The sequence below is a fragment of the Lepidothrix coronata genome, unplaced genomic scaffold (assembly GCF_001604755.1).
Source record: "Lepidothrix coronata isolate B3197 unplaced genomic scaffold, Lepidothrix_coronata-1.0 Scaffold78, whole genome shotgun sequence".
In the NCBI taxonomy this organism is placed as follows: domain Eukaryota; kingdom Metazoa; phylum Chordata; class Aves; order Passeriformes; family Pipridae; genus Lepidothrix; species Lepidothrix coronata.
The window spans coordinates 2132849-2149910 of NW_016690258.1; the positions used below are offsets into that span (position 1 = coordinate 2132849).

Consider the following 17062-nt stretch of genomic DNA (forward strand, 5'->3'; position numbering starts at 1 on the left):
CAGAGCTGTCAGTAGTGCTGCCAGTGTTTTCATTGCTCCTAAAATACTGGGCAGGCTGTTCTTCTGTGTTTTGTTGTTGGGATCCTTACCACAGTACTTGAGTCATTTTGGTTGTATTTTGTTTAAAATCCAGCTTTTTCAAAATGGGTAAGGTAAGACCACACTGCCTTGTGCCATTAAATGGGAAGTTAAGAGGAGGCAGGAAATGTAAACTCCCGTGGGTGGCTTTGGTGGTGGTTTTCACCATGGTAGCCCATAGACTTCAAGCAAGGAAGGATTGCTGCTGGCTGTAGCAGTGCAGAAGTCCTTTCCAAATTGAATTGGGTAGATTTTGCATGTTATTATTGTTAAACAAGGGAGGTATAAAAAGCAGATTAATAAAGCTGGAGCTAAGGAAAAAAATGCAATGGTCTTTTAGTAACTGTGTGAGTGGTGACTGTCCTTACCATCTGTCCCTTTTCCCAAACTACTTCTTTTCATTTCAGAATTTTGTCTTCAAGGACAGTTCATGATGGACTAAAGAACCAGGAACTGAACTCTTCTGACTCAGGTATTGATCACAGAGGTCAGGCTAACAAAGGCAAAATCCTCTTAACAGTTCACCTGCTCAGCACTGTTAGGAGAGGGAAGAGGAGGAAAGGGCTTGAAGATTTTCATCCCTTGATGATTTGTTGAACTTCAGAAAAGAATGAAACAAACAAAAACATGTAATTACTTGTGTCCTGCAGTCCATGTGTGCATTAAACCTGGAAATGAGATTTTTACGCCAGAACATTGCCCCCCCCAGTAGAGGATACATGGAGCTCTATGTGTACTGTGACCTATGCAGGTGACTTTTTATTGTCCCCTGCTATGTTTAATAATGCTGGGAGAAACAGGCACACTACATCTGTGCTCTTGAGTGGTTGGATTCTAAGTTTGGGAAGCAGGTCTGTCTGTTTTTTATGTTAACTTCATCATCATGATAAACAAAAGCAATTCAAACAGTAAACTGCTTTGTGTGCCAGATGGCAAAATCTAATCATTTTCTAAACTGTTGCAAGAACGAATGTGATGAATAAGTACATCTGCTGGTGAAACAGTCACACAGATCCATCCATTTGGCAACAAAGTGCCTCCTCTGCTGTTTTCTGTACAGTGAAGTGCACATCTGAAGCTTCACCTAAAGCAAGTGTTGATAGAAATGATGTGTGCTTGTTTAGCAGTTTAATTGGCTTTTAATAGAGTCATAATGTAAATTTAACTTCATTTATTTATCTGCCAGTTTTCAACCACCGAATTTAAGATCTTTAAGTGATAGTACTGATCAGTCAAGGAAAACTACACCACCACTAGGTAAAACAATATTGTCTTTGCACATAACTCTGTTGCAACATGTATTACACTTCAATATTGAGAAACATTGAACCATTTAATGGGTTTAGAATGCTTGATGTTGCTTCATCAAAGGTCACTTAATCATTTGCTGCATCTTTTGTTTGCTCACTGAGGGAAAAGAGTCTAAAAATGCACAACCATGTTATACTGCAATTTAGGATAAACTGTGTAGAATAATTTTGCCAGCTTCTCTGGTGACAGAAGTTTTGGGGGGGAGATAATTACTTGACTGGAAAATTTATCTGTAATTGCTGTATAGGAACTGCTTCTGTAACCAAGAAGTTGGGACTGTCTTTGTCTTTCCTGTTCTCACTGGTGGTGTAATACCATGAAGGATCAGACTAGCCAGGAAGGAATGTTTCTTTCCTGATGGATGACCATCTTTATTTACTATAGTTTGACAATTTGCAAGCATGGGTGTGAAGTATGAAAAATATTTTGGCAACATGGAATAACTAATGCTGGCATTGCAAACGTGACACAGAAACTACCCCAAATTCACGTCACTCCAGACTTTCTCCCCTCCTTTTTCACAGCAGATGAACTATTATTGTAGTATTGCAAGATTCTTTCCTGGGGAGGTTGTGGCATGTGGTTTAAATCTTTGCTTTCTCATTTCTCAGTGGTAATTAATGGCAAGTACTGCTGCCCAAAGATCTACTTCAACCACCGGTGCTTCTCGGGGCCTTACCTGAACAAGGGCAGGATTGCAGAGCTCCCCCAGTCCGTGGGACCTGGGAACTGTGTCCTTGTGCTCAAAGAGGTGAGATGGTTGTGTGCAGTGGGCCTGTCATAAACACTGAGTGTCTCTAATTACAGATGGGTAATTACTCATTATCAGCTTGAATTTATTAAAGAGGGTCTTTTTGCATCTAGTAAAGTATAAATCATGAACGGTTTTATGAATGGCTGGAAAGAGTAAAAGCCTCTCATTTATCTGAGTTACAATCAGCCTTCTACTGCTAAATTTGACTTCAGGTAACCTGTAATTGCCACAATCAAAGGAGTCAGTATCTCTTTATAGCTGTAATAAATGCTTCAAATTTAATTAACAGAATTTAGCTGGAGATAATCCCAAAATTCCTTTACAGTTTGCACTGTTGATGTTAAAACAGAGGAATACAGATTTTCTCAGTAGAAATGGCAAACTGTTTTCCGTAATTGGAAAATTAAAAGAATTCTCTCTGTTTTGCAAGTGGGATACAATTTACAAAGATCAGGTGAAATTGCAGTTTTGCTTTTTAATGTAATTGAGGGAGGAAGAGGCTTTCTTTAATGCCAGAGAGCCTCTTCTCCACAAGGTGTATAGCAGCAAATTTACAGATACTTTAATGCAATAATTATTTTTCTGAAATCTCCAAAAAGGTGCTTATTATCTGACCTGAGAGGCTGTGAATTTCCTAAGGCATAACTACATGTGCCCACTTGAGCTCTCATGAAGTGATCACTTTAAATGTAGGAATTGGCTCAACGTCTTTGCAATTTTTACCTTCCCTACCAAGTATCGTATCAGACATGCTGTAAAACAAGAGTCTGGTTGTCAAGAGTCAAGCTGATTACTGAAAAAGGTCCATTTTTGCATGCAGAAAATTACCCCGTCCTTTCCATGAGTGTTGGTACTCTGATGTAAGAACTGCAGAAGAACAAGTGTGAAATTCTGTGGCAGCTTCATTTAACCTTGAAGGTTTGATCTGCTTCATTGCCTGAAAGCAGAAAGTGTGCACAAATCCTGCTGATGTGCAGATGCTGAGTGTAGCTAACAGTTCAACCAATATGCTTAGGTACATTCATTTCAGTTATGAGTCGTGCTCCCGGTATGAATCCTAGAGAGAGTTTAATTTTTTTTTTATTTCTGGACTGCTGCATTAGTAGTAATGAAGCTGCAAGTCTGTAATGTCAAGGTTCTGATGCACCCAATTTTGGAATGATTTGGAGTAAGCACATACTGAATGTAAGAAATACAATTTGAATGCATGTTTTGTACTATACCTCCCTAACTTCAGGCTATTCACAAGTTCAAGTTATTTTACATTACCAGAGGAATTATCATTTTATTATAGTACAGACCTTGTCATGGTTCATGAAAGCAAAACAGATGAGAGCTTAAGATTCTGCAGTATGATTTTGCTGTAAGTGGTGGGTTGGCAGGCAACAAAATCCTGCAGCATTTTTTGGCACATCTTCACATGACATACAATCTCTAAGATAATCACTTAGATTTAGCCAAGGTTATGCAAGTTTTGTAGTTATTCAGCCCCAGGCGTTAATTTAGTGCTGTGTAATTCAAGGGCAATGACTTGGAAATTGCCAGATACACTCATGACTCTGCAGACAAATTCTGAAGGTTGGCAAGGCCTGAAGTGTCGACTGCTCTCAGTGTTCATTTTGGCAGTATCAGGAGGTATCTGTAATCCTGCTGTGAATGAGTGCTTTGATGCTGGATAATTTGGATGAATAGGAGTAATTTCCTATTCTACCCTGGCACTTTAAAACAGATTAATTGTACAAATAACTTACAGATATTTTCTGCTCTTCCCTCCCACGCTGCAGGTTCTCACTCTGTTGATCAATGCCGCCTACAAACCCAGCCGTGTTCTGCGAGAGCTGCAGCTGGACGAAGAGGCTGCCTGGCATGGGCATGGAGAGACCCTAAAAGCCAAGTAAATTCTTGTCCTGTTCCCCATTTAGTTGATCCCAGTAGGATTTCTCTGCAGTGTGTGCTTTAACTTCATACATTTCAGAGAAGGAAAAGTTGCTTAGAGCATATTGAGATGCCAACAGCCATTAAATGTTGAATTCTTTATAAATTTCTTGATGAGCGCTCCGTGAAGTGCATCCCATTTTAATGCTCCATAATATGCCAGGCATACCCTGCTACTGGCATGCCAGCAGCCAGTCGTCAAGTGAGACTGGTCTGGTACTGGTACAACAGTGTATGTATGTTGACAGACCTGCAGGTGAGGTTTAAGATTATTTAATTCACCTGAAGATAATTGTCAGTGTTTTAAAGCAGAAGCATATCCTGCTTGGGAGGCTTCTCAGGCTCCCATGGCATTTCCACTCAGATTTTTCAGTGGAAGAAGATTCTTCAGAAATTAAGTGACAACAGTGCTTTGAAATAGCCTGGCATGGAAGTTTTTCTACAGCAGTCTACCCTAAAGCACTCTCTAGTTTTCCTGCTGAGCTTTTTGGGTTGAAGCCTCTTTGCAAGATTATTTCGCGGCAAGGAAAAAAGCATTGAACATATTTGCATATATTTGATAAGTCCAGATACTCCTTTATAGTCTAGGGATGGTTTTGTAATTAGGTCACTGTGTTTGCATACTAGAGATTAGATTTTCCCAATGTGCCATAGCACACTTTCCTACATCATTTTCAACATGTCAGTAAATCTTTTGTTGGATCCGATTTGTGTATAAAAAGACACCTTTCCGTGTGTTGAAGGATTGCTCTGGATTTGGGCAATAGGAGGGTGATATGAAAGATTAGTGTAAATAGAAGATGTAGCTGAAGAATAAAAGAAAAAATATTTGTTTAGTTTCATTGAAGTTGCTGTGTGCTTTCTCCTGCCACAGTAATGACACCGGGGATCTCTGGACTATGATAATATTGCTCTTTTTTTCAAGGCATTAGCGAGATACTTGGAGGCCTGAAACACCCCTAATAGATATCAACATGTGCTGTAGTTGTGCTGGGAGAACAAAGCAGAAATGATCAACAGCTCTGGCAGATACTGCACAGAGTGGCTCTGTCAGGGTAATGGCAAGGCTGGTAAACAAAAAGAAATCTTTTCTTAATTTAAATCAAACAGGAGCAATATGTCAAGCCATGGCAAGTGACTGTCCTGGCGAACTGTTCAGCAGTTAGATAAAAGTTGATTGGAAATGTGGCAGTAATCCATCTGCTTGCCATAGGCTGTGCATAGAGGGCTCACCAAAAGCTGTCTGCTGTTACCATGATTAGCTCAGGGGGTGCTCTTGGTGTTGTTTTGTGTGACCAGCTGTCCATGTCACAGTGGGAACTTCTGCAGTCCCGCGGAAGCAAAGAGAGCAAACCATCTGTGAGCAAAGAAAACAAAACATCTGAACTCTGGAACAGTCCTCTCAGATGGTATTTTGTAGTCACTTGACCGGGCAGTGTTGCTGTGTTTGGTGCTGCAGCCACCTCTGGTGGTGGCTTTTCTTTATTTGGGGATCTGTCATAAGAGACGGGAGAACCTATTTCCTGGACTTGGCAGTCCATGGAGTTCATCATTGCTCAGATTTCTCTGTTTGATCTCAAAGCAATAAATGAAGTACTTTTTTACTGCTGGTAATTGGAAGATTCCTGAACTATGACCATGTTTCCAATGCTAGATACAAAGGCAAGAGCTACCGTGCGACTGTGGAAGTTGTGAGGACGGCGGATCGGGTGGCAGATTTCTGTAGGAAAACATGCATCAAGCTGGAGTGTTGTCCGAACCTCTTTGGCCCTCAAATGGTGCTGGATAAGTGTTCTGAGAACTGCTCTGTCCTGACGAAGACTAAATACAGTGAGTAGGTCACTAATCTCATAACGAGGTGGAGCTTGGAGTGTTACATTTTAGTTTCTTTTGGTTTTGGCTCCAGAAGGAATCCAAAATACATTGCTTTGCCTACATGAGGAACAGCTCAAGCTCTACATGCACAAACCTACAAAATATCCACATGCCAATGTGTAGGGGAGAAAAAAATTGATTCTACATTAAGTAGTAGAACCATGGCTTAACTTTTTGTTGTGTGCTTAAAGCTTTACCTTCTTAAGACAACTTCTGGGGCAAGAACTGACTAACATTGTAATTTAAGTGGCATTATAATTGCTTTTACCAATTTATTGTGCAACAAAATACACCTTCAAGCCCTTTTCTTAGTTTTTAGCATTTTTGTAAACTGACTTTAACCATTTGACACTGTGAGAACAGTGCATTGAGGCCATATTTAAAAACTACAAAACATTATAAAAAGTGCAGTTAAATTGGACCAAATCTTTGACTGATGATTTTTGTATAAAATCAGATCATTTGGGGCTTCTCAGAGATGGAGGAAGTAAATCTTTACAGGGCAAACAAAACTGATGAGTAACTCTTGTTCCTTAGACCAAATTAAAGAGGAAAATATAGACACACTGATTTTGAAGTTTGGCAGAATTGGGTTTCCTGTTGGGAAATGTCCTTCTACTGATTTTTCCAGTCCTGATGATGGACAAACATAACTAGTGACATTGAAGGTGCATTTCAACTCCTCTCTTCTGTCCTGGCAGCACACTATTATGGGAAGCGGAAAAACAAGCGGATAGGTAGGCCCCCGGGTGGCCACAGTAACCTGGAAGTAGCCATGAAGAAACCAAATAAAAGACGGAAGAGGCGAAAACATTTTTTTGTTCATAAGAAAAAACGTTCTTCTACATCCGTGGATAACACCCCAGCTGGATCTCCCCAGGTAGGACACTGCCAACAGCATTCATGGGCACGGGCTGTGATCTCTGACCAGCTTCCCTTGAAACAGCAAATGTTGTTTCCTTGTGACTTCAGGTTACACCTGACAGCGGGTGGCAATTGCAGCTTTTGTCCTAAACTTCCCATTGTTTTTCATTTCATTGCCTTTTTTTTCTTTTTTCCGAACCTTTCAGGGCAGTGGGGCAGAAGAGGAGGATGACCAGGATGAGGTGGATGAGGAATCTCTGACTGAGGACAGTACCTCAGAGCACCAAGATGAACTGCTTGAAGAATCAGAGGTATCAGAGAAGAAATCACTGTCGTCATCTCCCACACAGAGTGAACTGTCTCATTCCTTGGCTCAGGACCGAGACAAGCGGAAGAGGAAGCTCAGGACCTTTTCCTTTTCTGATGATGAAAATAAACCTCCTTCGCCAAAGGTAACTAGGAATTCAGAATTCTGCTTCTGCTTGCTCAGTGCTGGGCAAGCACAGATACCTTGGGAGTGTTAACCATTGTACATGTGTTCTCATAAAACACTGTTACCCATAAAGGGCATTGTGAAACTACAGAGTAATTAAAAATCATTATTTTTATTACAGGGCAGGACTGTAATAAGGAACTAGGCAGAAAGATGTAGACAGAATGGTGAGCTTTCCCATTTTCCAGCTGTTAGCACTCCTCTTGGTTCAACCAGAACAGCGACGTGGTGTGGACCAAATCCCGGGTTTAGATCCTTGCTGTCTGTCTGTAACACTGACAGACTGTAACACTGTCTTCTACCCTGAGCAGAAGGCTGTTCTGCACATCTCTGCTGGCCAAGAAACCTCTGCAGTTTGAGCTCTTATTAGACCTTTAGTTGGCAGCTGAATGTTTGAGTTTGAGCAGATGGGAGCGTTGGTCCATGGCATATGTAATATTCTGGGAATTCTTTTTGCGCTGGGTGGCTTGTCTAGGACATAAAGATGGAAGTTGCTGAAAAGCTGCAGCTGGACAGTAACCCTCTGGAGTGGAGCGTGGCTGATGTGGTACGATTCCTCAAATCCACTGACTGTGCTCCACTGGCGAGAATTTTCCTTGACCAGGTATCATTTTCTGTCTGTTAAAATGTAGAATCTGTCACTTTGCTTCTTATCCTCTAGGGAATCATGAGAAGAAACTAGATTGAATCTTTCAGTAGGGTTCTGAGGAAACAAACACCTGTGCAACCCACAGCAGTTTGGGAGAGGAGAGCTGAGGGAATGACCAGAGTTTCTCAGGTTTCTCAGCACTCAGTGAAGGGCGTTTTGATCTGTGGGTATCTGAATCCCAAAACTACAAAGAATGCCTACAGCCAAGCACCGTGAAGGCAGGAGCCTGTTTTCTAGGAGATAAGGTTTTGCCACTTATGTTGCCTTTTCCATGTGATAAGTATTTTCTTTTTTACAGAGTAACTGCAGGTATCACAGTGTTGTATTGCAGGAGTGAATGTTTTTGTGTTAGTATGACAACCAGAGTACAAAACAGAGTCGAGTTAACATTTTTTTTTGCATCTTGCTTAAAATTTGCCATAAGAAGCATTGTCTATCAAAACTGTAGTACTAGAACTAATGATGACTACGGTTTGTAGTGATGGATTTACTTGACCTTGTAGAACCTCTGTTTTTATAGAAAGATGCAGTGGTTGGGTAAAATGACTTTCTGCATGAAATTTCCTTGGTTTCTTTTGTTAGGTTGATTTTTTTGCAATAGCATCTCATGAGACTCTGTCCCTCAGCCAGTGAATTTGAGCTGACGTTTTAAGAAAGGAGTTAATTTGTTGTGAGAGAGATTTTTAAGCTGCTTGGAGTAGCATGAAAGAAACATCTAATTCACAAATGGTCATGAATCTGGAATTACAGCAAATCAAAGCTGAAGGAGCAAGGAGAATAAAAATACAAAGTCACTATGGAATTTTGTTTCCTGACAGGAAATCGATGGCCAGGCCCTGCTGCTGCTGACCCTGCCCACTGTTCAAGAGTGTATGGACTTGAAGCTTGGACCAGCTATTAAACTCTGCCATCACATTGAGAGGGTCAAACTTGCCTTCTACCAGCAGTTTGCTAACTGAGGAGCAGCCAAGTTGAAGTGGACCTTTGAAGCACAACTACAAAAACATGCTCCTTCCTCTCTAGCAAGTGAAGCCAAATGAAGTTAAACTGAGGCCCTGGTGACCTAAAAGTGTGTGTCAGCCTCGATTTTTCTGTTTTGACAAAAGGAAGACAACATCTGGAGCAAAATGCCAATGCAAACACAGGGGCTACTCTACCAGCTGCCAGCTCGGGAACACAATAGTCTCTTGCTCTATGGTTCCCTTTTTCTAATGTATTTTTTAATGATTGCAGAAAAGTCTCCTCTCATGGGAAATGACATTTCAATAGTTCTGTTGGCACAGAACTTTAAAAGGCGAATCGGATCCTGTTTACGTTAGCATGTAGGCTGCCAGAAATAACCTTTCTCTGTCCCTGATGTCTCACAGAATCCCCTTCCCTCCCTGTGGATGAACACTTGCTTTACCACAGCACTGACTTTGGAATGTGCTCTTTGCACATTCGTGTGTTAATGTTGAGTTTTTTAATGAATTTGTTCATTGTTAGGACAACAACGTGGCCACAGGGTTCTGAATGTACAGTATAGCAAGAGTGTGGTTCCTTTTGAAGTTCTTTTGTTTATTTTGGATTTTTTTTGGTTTCCTTGTTGTTGGGTTTCGGTTTTGTTTTTACTACCTCTGTAGCCTGAACAGTAGAAGTGATGAATTAAAAAGGGAGGGAACTGTTCTTTCTGGACAAATCTTCTGTAGCTGCACAGCAGTCTGCCTTCTGTGGGCATGTCCAGAGTACAAACCAATGTCAGCATACAGAGCTTCTGTTCCAAAGCTTTAGTGAAACCTGTGTAGGCGTAACCTGGATGTTTCCTTTTTCTTCAGATGTCAGAAAACGTAATTATTTTTGCACTTCTCTTACAGACGGGCTGTAGGAAATAAGGAAGGAAAGAGGAAGTGCCTCTGCATTTTCTATATTTTGGTTGTCAGATTATTTTATATTTTTTTTTAATTGTGTGAAGTTATTTCCTTTTTCTTCTAGCAAACAATTGGGCCGTGTACATAGAGCCTGTCAGCAGACTTTTGCTTTGCTACCTGAACATCTTTTTAGAGAATACACTAAGGAAACTGCGATCAATAGAGGACTGCAAGAAAGCTCTGCCAGTGTTTGCATACTGGAAACTCTTGTGAGCTTGACTTTGTATTTTTAACTATCTGCAGATGCTCAGGATCAGACTTGGTGAAAATTTGGTGGGTTGGGAAGGGACTTGTCTGCTTTTATTAGAAAAAAGGAGAAGGACCAGAGGAACATCTTAGGTCCATCAGTAGGCTCACCGTAGGATGAACTGCTGATTTTAATTTTCCAGGGTAATAAAACCCAATCAGCCACTTGCTGCAGACCTGTGCTTTACACTTTAACAGGGCTTACATTACTTTCCATTAAAGGTGTGGGGAAACTTGTGTCAGGCTCGAGATCTGCATCACATGAGCGTTAAGTTTCAGCTGGCTTGCATTCAGTCACTGCCTTTCTCACAGTACTTGGAGGGGCACGGGCAGGAGCTGGATGTGTGCAGCCATGGCCCTTTATCTCCTGTTCAAATCCATCTGTGCAGGAAGCCCCTGGCATACAAAGGTGTGTGAGTTAGGAAGGTTCTCGCTGCAGGAATTGGTTTAGGAAAGACGCATGTACTGGCTTGTGATGAGCACGGGTCACTCTGGTCGGACGGAGGGATCGGGGTGTCCCTTAGGCCCGGTGGGATCGGCCGTTCCAGTGCTGTGAGCTGTAGGATTCAGGAAGGAGGTGTCTGTAAGCTGAGAGCTGAGTTTGCACAGCCTGTGTCTGTACCTGCCACATTGGGGTTGAGGGGGAGCTGCCTCCAGGGAAAACTGTTTGGACTAAGCAAAGCTCAGTGACTGGACTTTACTGCTTTTGCCCCTCAGAATAACTGCCTAGTCAAGGCAGAACTATTTACAGGAATAAATAATCAGATTTTTTTTCCTGTTCCAGAATCGAAACGTAAATGCCAGACAGTTTATTAGCTGAATATTCCTGAGGGAGGGAGGGCAGTGTGTAGCTTGGACAATTTTTCTCCCGTGTTGTAAGCAGAGTCTGAAAACGTAATTAAATTGAAATCAAAGTGTTGCTTCTTCCTCCTCACACCAGATATGTGGCCAGTAAATGGATGTTTTGGCTCTTCATATTGTGCTTAGGTCATCTGCCTGTACTCCATTCCCTTAGGACAAGCTCAGTGATAAGCCATTAGGCCTGAAAAAATTTTAAAAGAAACACTGCTGCTTTGCTGTCAGCATCTTGTCTTGAGAAATTTGACCAGCAGAGAACTTCTAGGCTGGAAGGTGATGCTTTTGGATCAGTGCAATATGATTTCCAGAGCTCTCTTGCCCTGATGCTTTCTGCATAGCCAAGAGATGTTACTTCCACCTTTCCCCATGGACAGATACATATCTTTTTAAGTAGCTGTCAGGAGAGAATAGAGCTTAAAGTGTAATTTAGTGGACCTGTTAGGATGGTGCCTAGGGTTTTAAATACAAATGTCATACTTCTTTTTCTCAGTAAATAAAGCAGTCAGCAGTTTCAGATGTTAGTGAGATACTTACTGGTCACCTTTGGCATGTTTTATAGGCTGGATTTTTCTGCCTTGTTTTGGGAGGCACTGACAGTCTGGTCCCAATGGGATCTATTTTTGTTGAGATTTTCAAAAGGGATGTTTTCATTATTTGTGAAATGTTTTTATGCTGCACACGGGTACTGTACACTCTGTTTCCTGGGGAAAAAAATGCACTCTGTTTTATTGCTGGATTTAAAAGGGATAATTGGGGCTTTATCTTGATGGATGGTGTTTCTATTTGACTCTGTTTCAAGTTCCTCTTTCTCTATGCGTGGCAGATGACACAACTGCACTTATTTGTTCGACTTATTCCAACATGACTTGAAATCAGCTCACGTGGGGCTTTAGTCGCTCTGTTTCTTCAAAACTGGATTTTGCTTAGCTGGTGGCTGAATCTTGGCTTTGGGTGCCAGCAATGTTTCACCAGCAGGAATCGCTGGGATTGCAGTAATTTGGGTTTCAGGAATTTGTGCCATCCTCTACCACATCGTTCACCGTACGTACGACAACGCTGGAGTCCAGGAGAAAGGCAGTGGTGTCTTGCCATTATCTTCAGCACAAGAAAATGAACTCCCCACTGGGCCTTGCGTGCTGTTTCTGGGGCTGGTAAAGGGGGTTTACCCTTGGCTTGACCCACTGAGGGTTTGTATTCTTGCCTGTCATATTTTCATACGTGTTGTGCAGTCTTGGGTTTGCACACCACAGCTTTAGAAACCTGGTGGTGCCACTTGTGCTGTGCTAAGCTCAGCCTTGTTAGGCAGAAAGGTTTTGTTTGGTTACTGTGGTGTGCTTTCTGCACCAGCACAAGGATTCTGTAATGGAGAAGTATTCAACCTCCAGAAATGTCATGGAAGGTTCATGTGGTAGGATTATCCCCCAAAGCATGAGCAGCTTGCAGTCCATCCTAAACTGAAAGCAGTCCTTCCAGAAGAGCAGAGGTACAGCACTGATCTTGGTGAATGAAGACTACTTTTTTCCTAACTCGAAACATTTCTGAAAGTTCCTCTTTGAGCAATGAAATAAAAGGCAGATTAATTTCTGTGTTGTACAGTACTCCAGGAGTGTTTGCAGTCTCTCCTGGGATTAATGGAAACAGTACATACAGAGTTCGGGAGTGGTTTTTAAGATTACTTTCTCTGTCACAACTTTTAGCAGTATTTTGTTGTTGCTTTAGGATTTGCTAGTGTTTATTCTTTATTCCAGTGATGCTTTAAAGGAGGGAAGGAGTATTTAGCTGCTAGGTCCACAGAATTGTAAATATATTTACAGTCGATTGGACTGAGCACTCCATTCTTCTGTGTAAAGTACAAAGACTCGGTACATGGCTTGCAAAAAGCCAAGTGGCTCGTGAGATTTTTGAATGTAACGGAATAGGCTTCAAAACTATCAAGCTCAAACTGGAGACTGGATACCTTTGGACCAAATCTGTTGTTACTAGATGAAGTAGCCTTACCAGAAAGCCAAAAATACCATGATCCTGTACAAAGCTACTCCTTAACTAGTCCTGTCACATAGTGGCAGACTGGTTACTGCCTACTGTGAGCTCAAATTACTTAAAAGTAACTAAGCACAAAGACATAGGCTCGGTCAGGAGACTTCAGGTGTATGATGAAGGCTCCTCTTTAAAGGGATTGTGTGCTGAACCCTTATTTCAGAGTGCTGCCTCCCTTCCCCAACATGTGTGTAGCCTTGTTTTCAAAGGCAGCCTTTTGGGTGAGAGATTAGAATGGGACTTGGGAACACCAGAGACAACAAGCCTCTTTTATTGTTACGTGTTTTTCTAAAAAAATTAATAATAATCTGTAGGAAACACAACAAAAATGAATTAAGATTGATGACACTTGGTCTCCACGGTCGCTTCCTCAAGTGGCATCTGTTGTTCTGAAATGCACCAGACGCGTAAATGGACTTTTGATGAGAAGACAAAGTTTTACTCTCTTGGGTGCAAAGCCAGCAGTGTTTGGCTCAGCTTTAAGCCATGGAAGCAAGCAGGTGTTGCACTGACCAGATTCAGAGGCAGTAGGTCTGACTGACTGAGCACAAACACGGTGTCTGTGGGAGCCCTCTGGCCTTGCACAGTCCGAGAGGAACAGGCCTGACCCAGGCACAGCTCGGCAATGAACAGTGAGCTCCGGGCACGGAGGAATCCTCGCCCACTCTGAAAGTTGTTAAGCACCAGTTTCCAAGAAACCTCATGGCAAAAAAAAAATAATCTGGAGGTGTCATGTTTCTCCTCTCCTCTTTCATTTTTTTTTTTAATTATTATTTCTGTTTAAAAGGAATTTTAAATAATCCTTATAGACAATCAGAGGTCTTTTAGGAGACTCTGCCCTAAAGGGTACCAGCTCCCCACCTGTGGGCCTCTTTCTTATACTAACTCATTGGAACTGATGCACTTTTCCTGTATTTTGCCTTTTTTAATTAGCTGCTTGTTCTTAAACAAAGATTTAAATGCATATTGTGTTGTGTCCCTTCTGCTTGTTGTTTTATCTTTCTTTAACTTTAAAATATATATATATATATGCAGTGAGACTGAAATACTACATGGAAGAGAAACATGCACAAGAAAATATGCCTATTAAGTCCCACCATTGTTTGAGCAGGTGTAACAATTTAATCAGAGGATTTTTTTAAAAACTATTTTGGATGGATATTTTGCTTGTTTTGTCTGTAAATAGTGTACAAAAGTTTGTGTTATATGACAGTTTTAAGTGGTTGTAAGAAAATTAAAAAAGATACTTAAACTGTTACTGATGGCTTTGGTATTAATATGATAAATACTGCTGCTTACCATGAGAAATGTCACATCTTACAAAACTGTGTGGAAAGCTGTCTAGCATGCTCCATTACTTGCATAAAAGATAAATGCAAACCACATAAATACCACTTGCACAGGCTTCGTGTTAAAGATCTTGACTGGGTTGTATTCAGTTCCCTCAAATGCAGGAGACCTATTTATCAAAGCCTTCTTGTGAGGTAACTGGTTTTGTTTCACAGGGTGCTGAAGCTAATTAAAATACAGGAGCCGAGGACAGGACCTGTGAATTGGGGTAATTTATTGCTTTCTTTGAGCATAAGGAGCTGCTTGGTACCATGTGAAGCAAACCTTGCAGGTGCTGCTGCTCCTCCTGGATGGTTTTGTAAAGGTTTACACGACCCCAGCAAGTTGAAATTTTACAAAGAGCTGGCTTTGCTTCCTCTGAATAACATGAGAGTTCACAGGATGTTTCAGAAATAGGTCAGCCTTGTGAAGTTCTTGTTTCCTTACTTGGCCTTCCAACAGATTGTACTCGTGTGCTCCTCAGCACTTGTTTATTGGCTGCACTTCAGTTACCTTGAGCTGATTTTACACGGGGTGCAGAAAACACATCGGAGTGGGATGAAACTGATTGCTTAACACTGTCTTTAAACATCTATAAATATGTAGGTTCTAACATAAATCTGCTACTCGCCTCCACGGAGCACTGCCTGCTTGTGGGAAATCTGAAGGCTTGTGAAAAGCACAGAGCAGGAGGCGGTGACTTGTCTGACAGAGGTTTCAGAAGGGCTTATAGGAGTCATGAGGAGATGAAACCCTCGAAGAGGTATTTTGGGGGAATGATCTATTTTAAAGCATGGAACGTGGAGTACCACGAGGCACAAGCCCTGCAAGTTATGTGTCCGGATTCATGTCTGAAACACAAGTTTCGTGTGTAAATAGCATTAGGTAAATCTTTAACCGGTGTAAGCGACCAGGTCAGGTGTGTGTGTGGGACATTTAATGCTCAGCAGGTGCTGTGAAAGCTTAAAAACTGTCCCCAGGCCACAAATAAATAGGTCACAGTCACAGTGCTTGGTGGCTGTGATCCCTGAGTGCGAGAACAACGAATCTGCTTTGGTCCTTCTCCTTTCTGTCTATTTGCTTTCCTGAACTCTTGCCTTTGATGCAGCTCAGAGCAGAAGAGCACTGACCTGGGGCCAGAGGCACTGGACAGAGCATTTGGGCTGTGTGCTCTGTAAGTCAGGGAACTGAAAACATTTCTTTTTCTAGCTGCAGCTTCCAGACATTTATGGCACAGCCTGAACATCAGAGAAATCAGTGTCATGTGCCAAAACTGTTGGTGTTGCCTGCCAGGAAGGACAGTCACGTAGGTGGGTTGTGAGATAAATGCAACAAATGTTGTTATTTGAAGAGCTATTGCTTCACGTGCTCAGCTTATTTTTCTGATAGACTTAAAACATGTTGTACTTTCTGGGTGGTAGTTATAAGTGAATTCATACTTAGGCTGGGATTTTAAATTATTTAAAATATTACAGAAACAGCATGAGAAAAACATACAATGCAATGTGACCTGGGTGGATCCCACACTGAAAAGAAGAACCTAAACTTGATGCAGTTCTGCTTGGTGATGAAGAAGAGGGGTGTGGTGTGACAGGGTCAGGCAAGGCTCACTGGCCAACAGGTGCACTTTCCCAGGTGCAGTTCCTAAATGAAAGATCTGACGTGCTCTGTTTTATCCATTGTGCGCTTTTTAAAGAACAAGCGTTTTTCGCTAAAGAACCCAGGCCATAATTTTTATCGTTCTACTTTGGTCAGACTTGCTTGACCCTGTGGGGATCTGGGTTAAGCGAAGCCTTCGGGTGCTGCGGTTCCGACCCAGGGCTGGGAACCTCGAGGAGTGCTGCGAACCTCTTCTAGGAGGGCTGTAGTGCGCTTTAGAAATCGCTGTGGATGCCGGAGCCGGGAGGGTTTGGGTGCCCGAGCCAGACCAGGGTTTGGATGCCGGAGCCAAACAGCGTTTGGCTGCTCGGAGCTTCGGACCCTCCTCTGCCGCGCTCACCAGCCGGCTCTGCCCAACCTCAGCGGGAGGCCCTGGGGCTGAAGCCCCGCTGCTGCCGGGGGCGCGGGGCCCGAAGGCGGTCCCGGTGCGGTCCCGCGGGCTGTCCCCGCGGTCCCCGCGGTCCCCGCGGCGCGGGCGGGGCGCTGAGGGCGGCGGGGGCGGGCGGGCGGTGACGCGCGGGCGGGGCGGGGCCGGCTGGGCCGCCATGCGCCGCTGAGCGGGCGCCGGCCGGGCCTCGCCATGGGGGCGCCGCCGCCCAACGCCAGCCTCGGCCTCACCGCCAGCCCCGGCGCGGCGGCGGGGCCCGGGGACCGCGGCTGCGAGAACGGCGCCCTCATGGACAGATTCGGCATCTTCCTGCAGGGGCTCCTGGGCGTCGTGGCCTTCAGCACCCTCATGCGTGAGTGGCGGGGCCGCGGCCTGGCGGGAGCGGGCGGGGGGGGTGTCCCCGAGGAGGGGTCGGGGTCGGCGGTGGGGCCGCGGCCGCGCTACGGTGTCCCGAGCTTATCCCGGGAAGGGCCGGGCTGTCCCGGGCTCCCGGCCGGGAGGGGCCGCGGCGGCCTCGGGAGCGCAGCGCCGGCGCTTTGTGGGGCCGGGAGAGCCGAGCGGGGCCGGGCGGGGAGGCCTCGGGGACCGCGGTGCCAAGTCCTTGCACTTTCTGAAACTTGCCTTCCTAAGATCGGCACCCGTGCTGTTACAATTTACCGCTTCGGGGGCGCGGGGGTGT

The 17062-nt window shown here is 43.5% G+C and overlaps 2 protein-coding genes across 8 annotated transcripts in view; both read left to right on the forward strand.

The window, feature by feature from the left end:
- The window catches only part of SFMBT1 (Scm-like with four mbt domains 1), a 106267-nt gene extending 92002 nt beyond the window's left edge, over nt 1–14265 (forward strand). For 4 of the 7 annotated variants that reach the window (XM_017820018.1, XM_017820019.1, XM_017820017.1 and 1 more), the window contains 8 exons: nt 486–550; nt 2001–2140; nt 3928–4037; nt 5733–5908; nt 6655–6833; nt 7024–7269; nt 7786–7914; nt 8778–14265. In XM_017820018.1, coding sequence (XP_017675507.1) covers nt 486–550; nt 2001–2140; nt 3928–4037; nt 5733–5908; nt 6655–6833; nt 7024–7269; nt 7786–7914; nt 8778–8918 — 1186 coding nt within the window. In that variant the 3' untranslated portion in view covers nt 8919–14265. Of the gene's footprint in view, nt 1–485; nt 551–2000; nt 2141–3927; nt 4038–5732; nt 5909–6654; nt 6834–7023; nt 7270–7431; nt 7915–8777 lie in introns of those variants that run through there. The other 3 variants (XM_017820023.1, XM_017820021.1, XM_017820022.1) reach the window with 3 other exon arrangements.
- Nucleotides 14266–16575: 2310 nt separating this feature from the next.
- Nucleotides 16576–17062, forward strand: part of LOC108499699 (store-operated calcium entry regulator STIMATE) — a 32974-nt gene continuing 32487 nt past the window's right edge. Inside the window, exon 1 of the mRNA XM_017819842.1 lies at nt 16576–16735. Within this exon, the coding sequence (XP_017675331.1) occupies nt 16576–16735 (160 nt within the window). The remainder of the gene's footprint in view (nt 16736–17062) is intronic.